Raw genomic sequence first — 16,148 nt, 5'->3', positions numbered from 1 at the left:
GTCAATATACACGAGTCAGTTGGTGGAATCTTCACAGGAAGACTTTCTGCTCCCCCGCAGTGCTCCGGCGAATATCACACCGCCTCGCCATGTGACGCTTTTCTAGTGAAGGCGCCTCGGCATCCTGATTCCCCCATAGGACTTCGGCAGGGTTTGTGTATCCTTACAAAGCAATTGTATATTGTGTGATGTATTAATTTATAGATCAAAAGAGTCATTTACGTGTTCGCATCTTTTTAAAGATGTCGTTCCGTAAGTGTTCTTTGTGCGAGAGGCACATCCCACGTCAGATCAGCATGAGAGCTGCATTTACTGTCTGACCCGCACCCATGCAGAGTCAGCTCTCATGGAGACAGACTGTCCTCACTGTGAGGACATGAGTCTCAAGATGCTTTGCTCACATAATCAGGAAGCACAGCGGGGCCGTGAGGTCCTCATAGCAGCACGTGCCCGTGAGCCTCTCGATCTCTACGAAGCGCATGTTTTCTGAAACACTATGTGCAAGACTGGCACAAACTCTCTGAAAGAGCAGGCAGCCTTGTCTTGTACAGCAATTCTGAGGCTGGAGATGATAATGATGAAGTCATGTTTCTCGCTGCATCAGGAGAGTGGTCAGTGGATGATGCTGCTGCCTCTCCCCCCAGCGAGGGAGAGGAACATGCACTCGCCACTGACAGGGAGATGCTCGGCGTCCTTACAAGAGTGGTCGAAGAGCTTCACTTTAAGTGGTCTCCCTCAGAGGAACCTGAACAGTCTCACCTAGATGAATGGTTCCTGCAGTCCGGATGCAGTGAAATGGCAGCATCCCACAAATCTGCCCCATTCTTCCCAGAAGTTCATAACGAACTATCGAAGTCCTGATTCGTGCCCTTTTCACCATCCTCTTTAATGTGGATCACGGGGGGGATGTATGCCCAATTAGTAGGCGGTAGCGGCACTCCTCTGGCCAGTGAGTAACAGGCCATGGAAATCACGCCCCATACATACTTCCAAACCGTGCTGACCAACGTCCACACTGGTAGGAAAAGCTTACTCGGCAGCAGGAGAAGCTGAATCAGTACTCCAGGCAATGGCGGTGCTCCAGGTATTTCAAGCCAAGCTCTTCAAGCAAATGGACGAGCATGGCTTCAATCCAGAGACATTCAAAGAGCTCCGCACCACTAAAGATTTATCGCTCACCGTGCTGGCTATTGGCAAGTCCGTGGCCAACCTGACAGTTCTGGATTGTCATATATGGCTGACCCTCACAGAAATGAGTGATAAGGAAAAAGCCGCTCCAGTGTCTTCAGCCGGCCTCTTTGGCAGCTCTGTGAATAAGTTTGTTGAGTTACATCGCAACTCAGCAGCAGTCACAGGCTATGAGACACTTTATGCCCAAAAGGAGTATATCACAGCCTTTTGGCCCTCGCTCTGATTTGAGACAGCACTCGACTAAAAGCCCCATACTTGCTGCCTCACTGGCACCTGCATGTCAGCACATGCAGCAAAAGTGCTCCTGATGGGCACAACCCTTCGAAGCGGAAAGCAGAGCCCTGCGGTTCCCTCTAGGTCAGCTCCAAAAAAATAAATAAATAAATGGCTCAATTGGAGACCACAAAACACTGTTCCTCATCTCCCCACTACTGTTGGGAAGGGAATGTTGTTTTTCACAATATTGTTCATAATGCTGTTTCTGTTTCTTGCACTCAAATAAATTCAATAAAAAATGTAATAAGTGCAAAAAAGAATACAGCGCTCATTGCAAATGCACGAAAATTTGACACACATTCTGAAAAAAAGAGCCCCTTTCCTCTTCAAAGCACACACACGTTATGCGAAACCACTTCCTTATATTGAGCGTTGCAACATATCATACAGTGAGCAAACCAAATTGCCCTCTGTACCATTACGCAGACGCGTGGTGAGCCCTAATAGGTATTTGAGAATGGGTGAATAAAACGATTGAACATGGTTATACGATCCAAACCATGTATAATCATTATATATTGATATAAATATGTATAATCATTATATATTGAGTTATTGTTATATAAGGGGCTTTCTCAGCAAATATTTGTATATGCGATTTAAATGCGAATCATGATTAATTAATCGGGACACCATGTAATTCATTCGATTGAAAATTGTAATCGAGTGACAGCCCTAATTTTTAACACATTGCTTTTGTTTTATATTTGTAAAATAAAACCATAAATCAGTCACAATGCTAAACACACACTCTCATAAATGAAGGGTTGAGACGATAACACACTCACAATGCAGAACTCAAACAGACAAACAGAATATGTGGAGCTATACAGCTATCTTTTGGTCATTGTTTGCATTACAAGTAATTTGTTGTTTTCCAGCTCATGACAGCAATTTGACACACTCACACACATACACACGTGTTTGTAAAATACATTTTTACTACAGGAAGTTTGAAATTGCTAAATGTTTACTCTTATGCATTTACTTTGAGTTAATACATTTTAATGTTTTACATATATTTGTAGTAAAACATAAAATAATATATCATTTATATAATGGTATATTATTGGTAGAAAAATGCTTATTCTGTGTCTTTGATGACAAGCATAATCACATAAACTACACTTCAAATCCATTTTAAATAATCCAAATAATTGTTTGATATTGTCTAAATATATATATACAAATGCATATCTTGTGATAAAATATAAACCATAGGTGGCTACAGCAATCTACTGGCATGACATGATTTTCAAGTCATGTTATTTATATTTTGTTAGCCTGATGGCAGAAATCTGCCTTTTAATTTATGTCAGATTCTCATATTTCAAATAAGTTTCAATTTACAGCATGTAGGTACTGAATTTGTAATTTGATAAAAAAATCGAATTGCTTAATAGTATATGCAAATTAATGGTAACATTTAGAAATGTACATGTAATTAAGATAAAAATAGCATGAAATCCCAAAAGAAATGCATACTATTATTTATTTTTTACTTCAGGTGAAAATTGTTATTATTATCATCATCAAAAAAGGGTTATGCATCTAAACCTTCCAGTCAAAATGACAGAGAATATCAAAGGAGGTGCCAAATTTGAATACCATAGGAGGGTTAAGTCAAAGTCAAAGATAAGCACAGATGACCATTTTAGGAGATGGCATTACATTCTTATGGGTGTTTATATAATATTGATTTCCTATCTGAAGTAACTTCCTTTACTGTCCTCTTCTTAGTTATATATGTTCCCTTAGTGAAACCTTGCAAAATGACAGTATTTATTGATATTTACAAAGAGCAACATTGATACCAAGGCATAAAATATGTTTCAAACAGAATTCACCAATATTTAATAATAGCATTTGTTTGACTCCTAAACTAGCAGTTTCTAACTCCTACAAGCAAACACCAGTGCATATGTGCCTTCAAGTGTATTCGGAAATATCGTAATTAGGGGTTTCCGAGCACATGAATGACCAAGCAAAGTCATATTAACAAGTGGGAAAGACAGAATTCTAGATGATACACGTAGTTTCGATTGGACGTTGGAAGGGACAACATGAAAGATGATGGGAAGCAATCATTTTGCTAAATTATTTAAACTTCTGTACTTTCATTTAATAATAATAGTAATTTGTTGTATTTGACAGTTAACTAATAACTCACCCTTCAAGGTTTTTTTTAAAGAAAATTCTTACATTTTTTTCTTAGATACCATGCATATTGTGTATCAGTGATGCAGGATTATTCACTCATGTTTTTTCACTGTTACAACAGAAAAATAGTTTTTGATACCATTCATTGACTATTTGTGTAAGTTTGGCTTCTTCCATAGTTTGATCCAAACTTGAATATGTGACATGTAGGAACTTATGCCTAAATCTGAGGATTGAGCTTCCCAGGTGCACTTGAAGGCAGCAATAAACATCTGCCAAGATTAAATGTAATCAACTCAAGCTCTTTTTAATCACCTGCAATACATTTGGAATTACATCTTGCCCCAGTTTTTCACTTAGATATACCCCTCTAATCTCTTGCTGCTATCTCTCTGAAGAGTTTTGTCTTAGTGATCCAATTTATCTAATTGCAGCTTGTCTCATACTCAATGCATCAGGCTTTTGTTGATAATCGCAATGCTAATCAAGATTGTGCCTGTTCTTTTTTGTTTCCTCCACAAGAAAACAATGGAAAAATGTCTAATACTTCTTGGAGCCATGGTTAAATAGGGTAACCAGTGCAAGGGACAAGATGGCCGCCCACAGGATAAGAGTAACAAACAACAACAATGTGCTCCCGAGATGTAAATCAGAGGGCACCCTCATCGACATTGATGAGGGCGTGACCGAGGCGAGTCTTGTAGATGTCAAAGGTCAGTTTATTGCACTGCTTTCTTCTTGTTCGGAAGGCAGAATTTTTATTTTTGGGTGAACTATCCCTATAAGAGAACATTTTATTTGGCATGTATATGACGAATCAGTAATTCTTAACTTCCGTTATGGTCTTTCCTTGCAGTGCCTTCTCCCAGTGCCTTGCGTTTGGCTCCCTCGAATACTTTCGGGACTGCACGGGAAGTAGTTGCCATAAAGGATTACTGTCCATCCAGTTTTACCACTCTAAAGTTCTGCAAAGGTGATCATCTGTATGTGCTGGACACGTCTGGTGGGGAATGGTGGTACGCCCACGACAACAGAGAGATGGGATACATTCCCTCCACATACGTTCAGCCAATCAACTACAGAAACTCTTCTCTTAGTGACAGTGGAATGATTGACAATCTTGGGGACTGCTCCGAGGAGGGAGCAAAAGAGTTGGAGCTTCTGGGAGAGTGGACTGGTTTGTCCCTCAAGCCGTCCCTGCCTTATGACAAAAACAACCCCTTCTCCATGCTGTCTTCAACCAACCCATTCCTAAATGGATCCATGGTTGACATTCTTGATCAGAACAGCAACGAGAAGGCAAACCAATGCAACAGTTTGGATTTACTTTTCTTTGACTCATTTGCGCCTTCTTCCCCCATCTCCAACAACACAACAAGCAGCTACAGCATCTCAAAAGGGTACAGCAAAAGTGCCTTTGATGGCACATCCACCAGCCCTGATCTTGAAGCCTTGCAGATGTTTCACAAGGACAATGCCTTTTTTCGGAGCAAGAGGTCTTATAGTTTGTCAGAGTTGTCAATCTTACAAGCTCAGTCAAATCCTCAGTTGCCTTCATCAGGGTTTTTCACTGGACTTAAGGCTCCCTCACCTGAGCAGTTTCAAAACAGAGAGGACTTCAGGACGGCGTGGCTAAACCACCGGAAGTTGGCTCGTTCTTGTCATGACCTGGAGTCCCTGGGGCAGAACCCAGGTTGGGGTCAAACACAACCAGTAGAGGCCAACATTGTCTGCAATTTGGACAATTGTGGAGGAGCAGTCCAACTTCCAGATACTAATATCAGTATTCATGTTCCCGAAGGCCATGTTGCAGTTGGTGACACTCAGCAAATCTCCATGAAAGCTTTGCTAGATCCTCCCTTGGAGCTTAACAATGACAGATGTTCCACTGTCAGTCCTGTCATTGAAATCAAACTAAGTAACATGGAGATAAAATCATTCATAACCTTAGAGATGAAGGTGTCGGTGGCGATTAGGACAGATAGTCAAATTGCTGTGGTTTTGTGTGTGAGAAGTGATTGTAAAGAGGGTCCTTATTCTCCAGTTCCACAAGCATACACTTACGGTGATACGATTCAGGTTCAGCTGGACAATCTGGAGCCATGCATGTATGTAGCAGTTGTCGTCCAGACTCAGCATGTGTCCTTCAATTCAACAGTTTGGGATCAGATGGTAAAGAAAGTTACATTGGGGCTCTATGGGCCCAAGCACATTCATCCGTCTTTTAAGACTGTGGTTGCAATTTTTGGGCATGACTGTGCCCCCAAGACTCTACTTGTCAGTGAGGCTGGGAAACAAGCTAAGTCTGCCCCTCCTGTTGCCCTACAACTGTGGGGGAAGCACCAGTTTGTACTTGGCAGACCTCAGGACTTGCAGATAGGCATGTACTCCAACATGTCAAACTATGAGGTCAAGGCAAATGAGCAGGCTAGGATTTTCCGTGGGTTTCAGGTAAAATTGGGCAAGGTGAGCAGGCTCATTTACATGATTACGTCTCGGAATGCAGATGAGATTTCTGACTTCACTTTACGTGTCCAGGTAAAAGACGATCAGGACTGCATCCTTGCGCAATTTTGCGTTCAGACACCACAGCCGCCCCCTAAAACAGGGATGCGGAACAATTGCCAGAGGAGGTTCCTGAAGAAGAAGGAAGTCGATAAAATCATTTTGTCTCCTTTGGCCATCACCACCAAATACCCGCAGTTTCAGGAGCGCTGCATCACTAACCTGAAATTTGGCAAACTGATAAAAACCGTAATCAGGCAAACCAAGAATCAGTACTTGCTGGAATATAAGAAAGGGGATATTATTGCCTTACTCAGCGAGGAGAAGATCAAACTTAAAGGACAACTATGGACCAAAGAGTGGTACATTGGATATTATCAGGGAAAGACTGGGCTTGTACATGTCAAAAATGTGCTGGTCTTGGGAAAGGTTAAACCCATATACTTCTGTGGGCCAGATCTTACAACCACAATGCTAATGGAGCAAATCCTAAAGCCCTGCAAATTCCTCACATACATTTACGCCTCTGTGAGGATAATACTTATGGAAAATCTGGGTAACTGGCGAGCATTTGCTGATTCTTTGGGCTATGGGAATCTTCCTTTGACGTATTTCTGCCGGGCAGAACTGGACAGTGAACCAGAAAGAGTTGCCTCTGTGCTTGAGAAACTGAAAGAAGATTGCCTTAACATGGAGACTAAGGACAAAAAATCTTTCCAGAAGGAACTAATGATGGTAAGCTCTCTGTCTGTGGGTTTGTTCAAATTGCATATTTTGTGAACTTACTATATTTGCGATAGTAGTGGAATCAGTAGGGACCTGGGGCCTTATGTATAACACTCTGCTTAGATTTCTTCCTAAAAGTGTGTGTAAGCACAAAAGTCAGATTTTGTGTAAGCACAAAAAAAAAAAAAACTTGCGTACGCCAGAACCTGCGCATAGTTCCCTTAATAAATACCAGCTAGAGGAAGATTGTGCGTACATGCACGTGATTCGTTCTCCACCCCATCTTTTCCCCAAAATAACCATATATGGAGTGTACAAGGCCTGTTTTTACAATGCATATCCTCATCTGCAAACAATTACCATATGCATTTCACCATCCAGACAGGTGATTACTGCGTTTAACGGTACGAGAAACCGTATTATAAGAGATAAGACTGTAAATGTCACATGAGCCCAAAGGTTAGATGCTGCACCATGACGAAACATTATTTCAAGAATATATCTTGAATATCCCATGGCAAAATGTTTTATCTCTGCAGACATAAATCTAACCTAAGCAATTTTGCTTCTCAGGAAACCTTTTAAATCGTTTTAATGGTTTTGAGATGTTAAAAATGTAGTACTGGAATCAGCTTCAAGAGACATGTCTCTCCAATGATCTGTTCGACTACTGAATGTGTCCAGCAATGTCAGTCTTTTAGCTACTATCCATTTAACTGAGCCATTTCACATCAAAGTCAAGTGTGCATATCACATTACAGATAATCTTTATTCAAATGCTGTATTTATCTCACTATATGATTGCAATAGAACAGAAAATACAGATAATAACAGATAATACTAAGAAATCTTTGCTGTCATTTTGAGTTACTGTATGTCCCTTCTAGTATATGAGGACATGGAAATGTTCTCCAAATGTAGCACATCCCAAACCAATATTTCCCTTTTACAGCTTATATTTGAATGCCTTTTCAATGAGTTACATACAAATTATTTAGCCTACTATTGGCTTAATTATGATTACATCTGTTTCAAGTGCTTAACTACATACTTTTTTTATTCTTACTGTGAATTAAATGAAAATCTGAGTTTATAATCAACTCTAATTAAAGTCTGTTCAGTTAATTATTTGTCCAGCTGGAGTCGTCAGTTCACACACACACACACACACACACCAGTAAAAAGTGCGTACGCACAATCAAGAGTGTCCGTACGGTGCGCACATATTTACATATTTAGTTGTTTTTTTGTAAAATCCTTATATGTGCATGGAAAATTGCGTACGCACAAAATTGCCATTGAAAGGTGCATACACAATTTTCCACACACATATCTCGACGTTTATACATCAGGCCCCTGGTAATATGATATTTTGTTGTTATCTAGGTTGTGATATAATATTGTGATTCTGCTGGGATACTATTGGGATTCAAAACTGGGATATATTGTGATGTTTTACACTCTTATTTCTCATTTAACTTCACTGGACATTGAAGAAGCATATAAATAATATATAGTGCATAGATACGTATGTGTCAATGAAAAATGACATGAGGAATTAGCGTTGCTTTATTCCAGTGCGTTTATCATTTCACAAAGCAGTCTAACTGTACGAAGCAGCTGTAAAGACATACCATTCTTGTAGTTATTGTAAGTGTGGCCACATAACGCTTGATTTAAACCTATTTTATGCAGTCCACCTTATCTGCCTTTCTCTTTTTAATGCTAAGGGCTAATTCTGATGAGGGTGCACTTGGCTACTCTGTGCTGCCTTTCTTATCTATACTGCTGTGAAAAACAGCAGCTGAAACCCTGCTATGCTAGCTCACATTCTGAGTGAAAGTAAGATTGTGCCTGTATTTTATTTATTTTTTTATCACTGGGCACAGGATGTCCAATGTTGCTAATGCACTAGCTGTCTTTTCAATCTACACAGTTTAAACACAATATTGGACAAGAACAGAGTTCAAACTAGTGGTAAAATGAAGGGAATGTTTGGAACTTAGCCTTAGCCTGAACATTTCTAACTTCTGTATTCATTCCTCTAGCATTGACCGATATATCCCATTCAAAACCGGTTGTCAGCTCAGCTCAGAGCTTGCAGATCTAAGGAGACAGTGAATGGAGACATATATGTGTTATCAGATACTCAGGATGTGGAGCGCGAGAGAGGGAAAATACTAATTTCAGGCTTATCTATGAGAAAAGTGTTAGCTTTAGCTTCTTATCTTGGAGAGACGATACTGATGCATGGTTTTCTGAATAGTTTCCCTGTTGTAAAACAAACTGCTTAAACCAGTCAGATTTCCTGGCGGTTTAAAGAGATTTTAGCTGGTTTAAGAAGGTCTCCCATCCTGGGCAAGCTAGTATGGTTGAAGTTTCAGTTTCTCCTGTGGAGAATTGCCCAAAATCCCCTAAAACCAGCCAGTGGACCAGGCTGAAAGACCAGCTAAAACCATCTTACCAGCTTAGGCGGTATTATTTTCAGCCAGATAGCTACTTTTGGAAATGCTGCCTTTATCGATTTAGATATTTCCTGTTCTTCTAAATGTAAATGTGATATATTCCTGGCAGGAATCTTTGTTTTATCTTCCCCTCCACAACAGACAGAGCTTTTGTTCAAAGCTAAATTATTCAAGACTTGTGGGCGGTAAGTATCTGTTACAGGGCACAATACCTCAGCAATCATTCGCATCTCTTGGAGAGTGTATCTGGATATTGCTGTTGGCTCAAAGGAAGCTTCATCATTGTTTCCCAATCGTGCTTCAAGAGCCAAGACATTTATCAAATGGAGATGTGGCTATTATTCCCAAGCCCTGATGTCAGAGGATAGCTGGTTGTCTTCTGTAGTAGTTAATCGATTTTGAAATTACAGCCTTTGGTCCCTGATGGACGCATACCCTTTCCTTGCCTCTCTTATGCCATTTATTTAGCCATTTGTCTCTGTGTGTTTGGTAATTATGCCTAATGCTTCTCAGCCTGGTGACATTTTGAGATGTTCAGACAATAAGATTGAAGAATTATAGAAGTATTTTAAGCTAATATGCCTCAGAATTGTGATTTAAGCAATTTTGTGTGCTGTCTCAGTATGTTTTCTTACAGTTAGCTTTCTATGCACATACAAATGGGCATAGTCTACAGACTGATTTCTCAGTGAAATCGGAAACAGTTGGTTGACTTTTTTTTTTTTTTCTTTTTTTTGCTAAAATTGTCTGCTTATTGAAATAACACTCCCCCCAGTGGCCAAAGCTAAAAGTGCTGTTTGACGTACGGGCATGTGTGTGGTAAATTTTCCAGGCTGTTATACAGTAAAGAGGCATGCATATTTTATAAACTGCACCCTCCAACCCAAACCACAAACCTAAATCTAACCATCAAAATGTAATGTTAAAAGGGAAAATGCAACCTTGAATCGTGCAAGGCACTGATTATCCTAATGCAGTTACTTCCTGGTTTCAACTCGTGATCCGAACCTGGAACTTCCATGTTGCTGACTGATAATGTGGCCGATCCTAGGGTACTGGAACTCTAGGAAAAAACATGCCAACTTCCAGTGTGATCATGTTGTAGCTTAAATACACACTTTAAAAATTATCTTCATAATCTGCAATTGTCTTGTTTCCCAGTATAACTATACAAACATCCTTAAAATATGATACATTTACATGAGATGGAAAAGAATGCAAGATAATATGACTTGTTTTTAGATCATTTATATTTCAATTAAGCTTGTCCATTTTTGTATTCATAAATATTTATTTTCCATTAGGAAATTTCTTAAATTGTAAATGGGGCATGATAAATTTACTATGATAATATTTAATTCAATATATATAGTCATGCAATTTTGTTTTAAGGATGTTTAGATATTAAAAAACTGATTTAAGATTTTATTTTTATTTTTTTTAACTATAAATATATGACTTTTCCTTTAAAGGAACTTTGTCAAGTCACAAATGGCAGTTTGCCAACATTATTCAGCAAGCTGAATGTTTCAAAAGCTTGTATGCTAGATACTTGGCTAGACCTTCTGGAAGCATCTGAAGACTGTAAGAGCTTGGCAACCATATCTAAACACTCCTAAAATAAAGCCATAAAGCCTGGAGGGCACTTTGAGACCACCAGGCTGGTGTAAAAACTAAGCCATTTTAATTTCTAAATAAATAAGATAAATAATCCTGACCTGATATAAAGATTGACTTAAAGAAGAAAACAGAAAAACACTGTGAGAATAGAAAGTTTAAACTCACCATTCAAGTGATGTCCAACAGTTTGCACATGAAGGACTAACTGAGGCCTGACATTTCAGTCAAATTGCCAATGTGTGGTTGGAAACGTTTTACAGTTGAAGTCAGAAGTTTACATACACTTAGGTTGAAGTCATTAAAACTAATTTTGTAACCACTCCACAGATTTAGCAAACTATAGTTTTGCCAAGTTGTTTAGGACATCTAATTTGCATGACAAGAGTAAGTTTTCCAACAATTGTTTACAGACAGAATGTTTAACTTTTAATTGACTTCCAGTGGCTCAGAATTTACATACACTAAGTTAACTGTGCCTTTAAGCAGCTTGGAAAATTCCAGAAAATTAGGTCAAGCCTTTAGATAATTAGCCAATTAGCTTCTGATAGGTGTACTGAATTTGAGGTTTACCTGATGATGTATTTTAAGGCCTACCTTCAAACTCTGTGCCTCTTTATTTGACATCATGGGAAAATCGCATTCTGCATTTGTGGTCCATTCTGCATAATGCGGTGGCTCATTTTAGCTTAGCACGGCCCATTTGGCATGTTTTGCGGCCAGCCCACCAGCCCGCTCAGTTCTCCCGATGGCCAGTCCGCCATGACCGGCCCCAAAGTGCATCAGCCCACTGGGAAAATGCCGGGGTATGCCAGATTACCAGTCCAGCCCTGCATACCCCCAAAGTTGTGGCAAAATGGCTTAAGGTCAACAAAGTCAAGGCATTGGAGTGGCCATCACAAAGCCCTAAACTCAATCCGCTAGAAAATTTGTTGGCATAACTGAAAAAGCACAGTGCAAGCAAGAAGGCCTACAAACCTGACTCATATACACCAGTTCTGTCAGGAGGAATGGGCCAAAATTCCAGCAACTTATTGTGAGAAGCTTGTGGAAGGTCATCCAAAACGTTTGACCCAAGTTAAACAATTTAAAGGCAATGCTACCCAATACTAACAAAGTGTATGTAAACTTCTGTCCCACTGGGAATGTGATGAAAGAAATAAAAGCTGAAATATATAATTCTCTCTACTATTATTCTGACATTTCACATTCTTAAAATAAAGTTGTGATCCTATCTGAATTAAGACCGGGAATGTTTTCTACGATTAAATGTCAGGAATTGTGGAGTTTAAATGTATTTCACTAATGTGTTTGTCATTAACATTTCTGAGTTCAACATGATTCTGTAGAAAATCAATATGAAACATGATCTTCACCTTTCCCCGCCCTCCGGCGACATTTCTAAAAATAGACAACTTTTCTATATCGGTTTGACCATAATGGGACCACTTTGACCCATTTTGCAGTCATTTATACTTTGTTGAAGTCGTATATTCTTTGGCTGCTACTGTATTTGCCATAGTTTATTTCCTTTTGAGTTTCCTTGTTTCAAATGGGGAAAAAGCACGATCTTCACTCATGCTGCATTCTAATATGCATACTATCTGTCGTAAATATTATGTGAGATTAGAATAAATGTATCCCAATAAATAACAATAAAAACCACTTGACTTGACTCTCAAAATCATAGTAGGCTGAAAATAGTTCTCCAAAGGTTAAAATTTCTCTAAAATTTGGCAATACCATTTTTCACAATAGCCACATTACACAATCTAGCTTTAAGTAATAATGAATATTCCAGGTTATATCCACCTTATTTTTAAAGAAACTTGGTGCGGCCATTTTCAGGTTTGAATGTGCACCACTTGAATGAATGAGAGAGCAAGGTGCTGTAATGGACAGTCCTCAAGCAGCTGAAAAATAAGACAAGAAGCTTGCCTCGGCACACACAGACTAACTTTTATTGCTTTAACTTTAGACACACCAAAGGTGCATCTTGTTTTATCATGCAAAACAATAAACACACCGTTCGTTCCTTTAAGTTAGAATTATTAATCAGACTATCAAGACCTTCCCCAAATAATTAACCCTACTACTAACATTAAGTTGATCTTGCCAACCGAAAACATTCCATAAACGATTTTCCCAAACCTTCCGATGAGGAAACACCTTTAGCTCAATACTCTTAGTCAAGGCTGTCTGATCTGGGTGTTTTGCACAGCCAATGGTGTATCTTGACAGGTGTAATCTATCTGAAAACCAGGTAATGGGAGGATACCAAGGAAATCCTGGCTATATCCAGCAGCCTTGACTCGTTTTTATGGCATGTTGGATGGCGTGATGGATTGCTTGGTAAACACATGAGATGTGATAACATCATTCCCTGAAATGGAAGTTAATGGGACAGAGTTAGCTAGAATAAAATGCAAACATGTAATGATTAAACTCTGGAATGTTAAAAGGAATATTTTGGGTTAAATACAAGTTAATGGAGTAGTTATCATTTACTCACCCTCACGTTAGCATCTTGTGGCGAAACTTTTGAAACTTTGTGTATTTTCATGTTTATGGATTGGCACTAATCATTCCATTGTAAGTGCCTCACTGTAACTGTAATTTTTGCAAAGTGATGAGTTCAAATATTTATTTTGTGATAATCAACATTATGCCACAAATGCTGCCGATTGAGCTTAACTTGATTTGAACCTGGAACATTATTAAAATGAACAGAACTTCTAATCAGAGTTAATAAAAATAGAACATTATTTAGTATGCCAGCCAAAATGCAGAACAAATCGGATATTATGCATTCCATCTAAGAGGTATAAGCCTCCCACTCTCACTATTCAGCTCTCCTTCACCCCTGCTGTTTTTTTTTTTTTCTCTGTCTCTCTTTCTCCTCATCCCTTTCTAAACTAGTCTAATGCAGGAAGGCATAGCATGTAGCTAAACTGTAGAAAAAGATAAGTGCTGCCACAGTTCTGAAGCTCACGGGTCAATTTCAGCTGTCCATCATTGCTGTCAGGTTGTCTCTTGATAAAGTGGACGATATTGTGCCGAGGGCGAATGACACACCAATCCCATTTGAGAGACATACATTCAGTCACCATTTCGACACCCTTCATGGACTTTATAGTGATTGGAATGGTTTCTGTTAAACCGGGAATTGGTTTCTGTGCTGCTTCTGGGTCTAAAGTAGGAGACCCTAAGGATGCGAATATAGTGTTATAGCAAGTTCTGTTCAAAAATCGATGGCTGTTTCCCTAGCAAACACAGAACGTTCCACTAACGTTAGAATATGGTTCCCATTTGGTTTCTAGAAATGTTCCATGTAGGGTTTTTTTTTCTCCATTCTCCTTTACCGCATACTTTGAAAAACGTTGACCATAGGAACTGAAAAAAGAGATTCCAAACTAAAATGGATTAGTGTGTATGCAGCTGCAGTATCTTAAACTACATCCCAGAATGTTGCTAGCATCATAACAACGGTCACATTCCGAACATGGCCTCTGGAATGTTCCATGTTCTAATTCCGGAGCATTCCATTGTGGCGGCCTTCCTGATTGATAGGCCGATTAGTATTATCCAACATTCATCCTTTTTCCTTTATTAACAAGGTGACTCGTGAGGTTTTCTTTCCCAATTTGATGTGGTTGAAATGTTCAGATTACATTCCGATCACCACTCCAATAAGGGAGTTTACATTCCAATTACTTTGGAATCTGGGTAAGGATTCTGAATGTCAGATGTGGCTATGTTGTCATTCAGCTCAACAAGGCAGGTTTTCAAGTCAGATTGTAATCAGAAAGACAAATAGGAGGCAATTTTCCACTGATACTTAATTGACTTTGCTTGTTTATTTTTACCAAGTCTTCTTACCAAAACATCCAATTAATTATGCTTTCATTATATTTTTCCTAATATTTTTGGACTGACCATTTTGTATGATCCTGCCTGTAAAGCAAACACTACTTTAAGTTATAACAGTCCCCGTTGTTTATGGAGTTCAGCCGCCTTCTATCTTTCAGGTCTGAGGCCGCTAAGATGAAGAGGCTCATATTACAAGTCTATTCAGGGAGAGCCACCAAACCAACTCTGCAAATAGACTGCTGACCCTGGACCGACTATTCACGTTCAAACACAAAATAATCATCCATTTTAGAGCCAATTCTGTTTTCTTGACTTTAGAGGAAAGAACCATTGCAGACTGATTTATGGAGGGAATTGCTATCAAGCTTTCTTCCCTCTCTTTGACAAGGCTAAAGTAATGGATGGTAAATACAGTGTTTCTTAATACCATTCAGGTCCAGAAATGTCCATGCATGGTCCGACTCTCTCAGTTCTTTTTCAAAAAACCCAACATGGCATTGTGTCGACAAAGCAAACCTTGGGTTTTTTGAGATGGAACAGAATGGAACTTGTCCTCAGCTGGTTTTGCTTCAGGACCAAGATTTTGTATGTCATTGGATGTCAATTGGTAACACAGTACCAAAATTGCTTATACCCTTACATTTTTATGGTTTCATGCTTGCGGCAGTGAATAACTGAACACACAAAACGTATTGTTGCAGATGAACCTTGATGGTTCATGGTTTTCAATGATATGTGCATGTCACAAAACTGGTCCATGCTTGCATCTGCCTAGTTTGGCTAGCTTCTGCCAAGTTACAGATGAATTTGTGGCAAAATATTGTAGTTTCATTGGACGCATAGCCTTTGAATTCAACAACAATAGATATGGGAAGCATGTTCTCCTCCATTTCAAAAGTTTATAAGCCTATTAATTTAGCTTTCCTAACTATGCACACTTATATGGTTAGTTGCATTTATATTACTTGCATTTAGCGTTGTGTTTTTTTTACGTATTGTGCATTATAGATGGGAATCGGAAGGAATTTAATGATTCAAAGGTACTGAAGATGGTAAAGGTTAGTTAGAGGCTTTGTTAGAAACAATAATGCAGTTCTGTACCTTTCTTGTGAATGTTCATACGAGGCGAGTCTTACAAGAATAATAAATTACAAGGCCATTTGGCAAGGAAGAATATTACCCAGGGCTGTTTGGCTGTGCTCATTTTTCCAGCTAATGACTATGACATTTTGCCATCTCATCCCAAATGTCAGGAATCAGCAGACCTCTTGGGTGCTTTCAACAGCCCCAACAAGAATCTTCTCTCTGGCCCAGAACAAGGCGGAGGGCATTTGCCCG

At 39.2% G+C, this 16,148-nt stretch overlaps 1 protein-coding gene across 1 annotated transcript in view; it reads left to right on the top strand.

The window, feature by feature from the left end:
- Nucleotides 1–16,148, top strand: part of sh3bp4a (SH3-domain binding protein 4a) — a 55,513-nt gene that overhangs the window by 28,554 nt on the left and 10,811 nt on the right. Inside the window, exons 2-3 of the mRNA XM_052123808.1 lie at nt 4,150–4,340; nt 4,484–6,867. Coding sequence (XP_051979768.1) covers nt 4,220–4,340; nt 4,484–6,867 — 2,505 coding nt within the window. The 5' untranslated portion in view covers nt 4,150–4,219. The remainder of the gene's footprint in view (nt 1–4,149; nt 4,341–4,483; nt 6,868–16,148) is intronic.

This window comes from Xyrauchen texanus, chromosome 50 (genome assembly GCF_025860055.1).
Source record: "Xyrauchen texanus isolate HMW12.3.18 chromosome 50, RBS_HiC_50CHRs, whole genome shotgun sequence".
Lineage (NCBI taxonomy): Eukaryota > Metazoa > Chordata > Actinopteri > Cypriniformes > Catostomidae > Xyrauchen > Xyrauchen texanus.
Note: the sequence above shows the minus strand (reverse complement) of the source record. Positions and strands in the feature narration are given on the sequence as shown.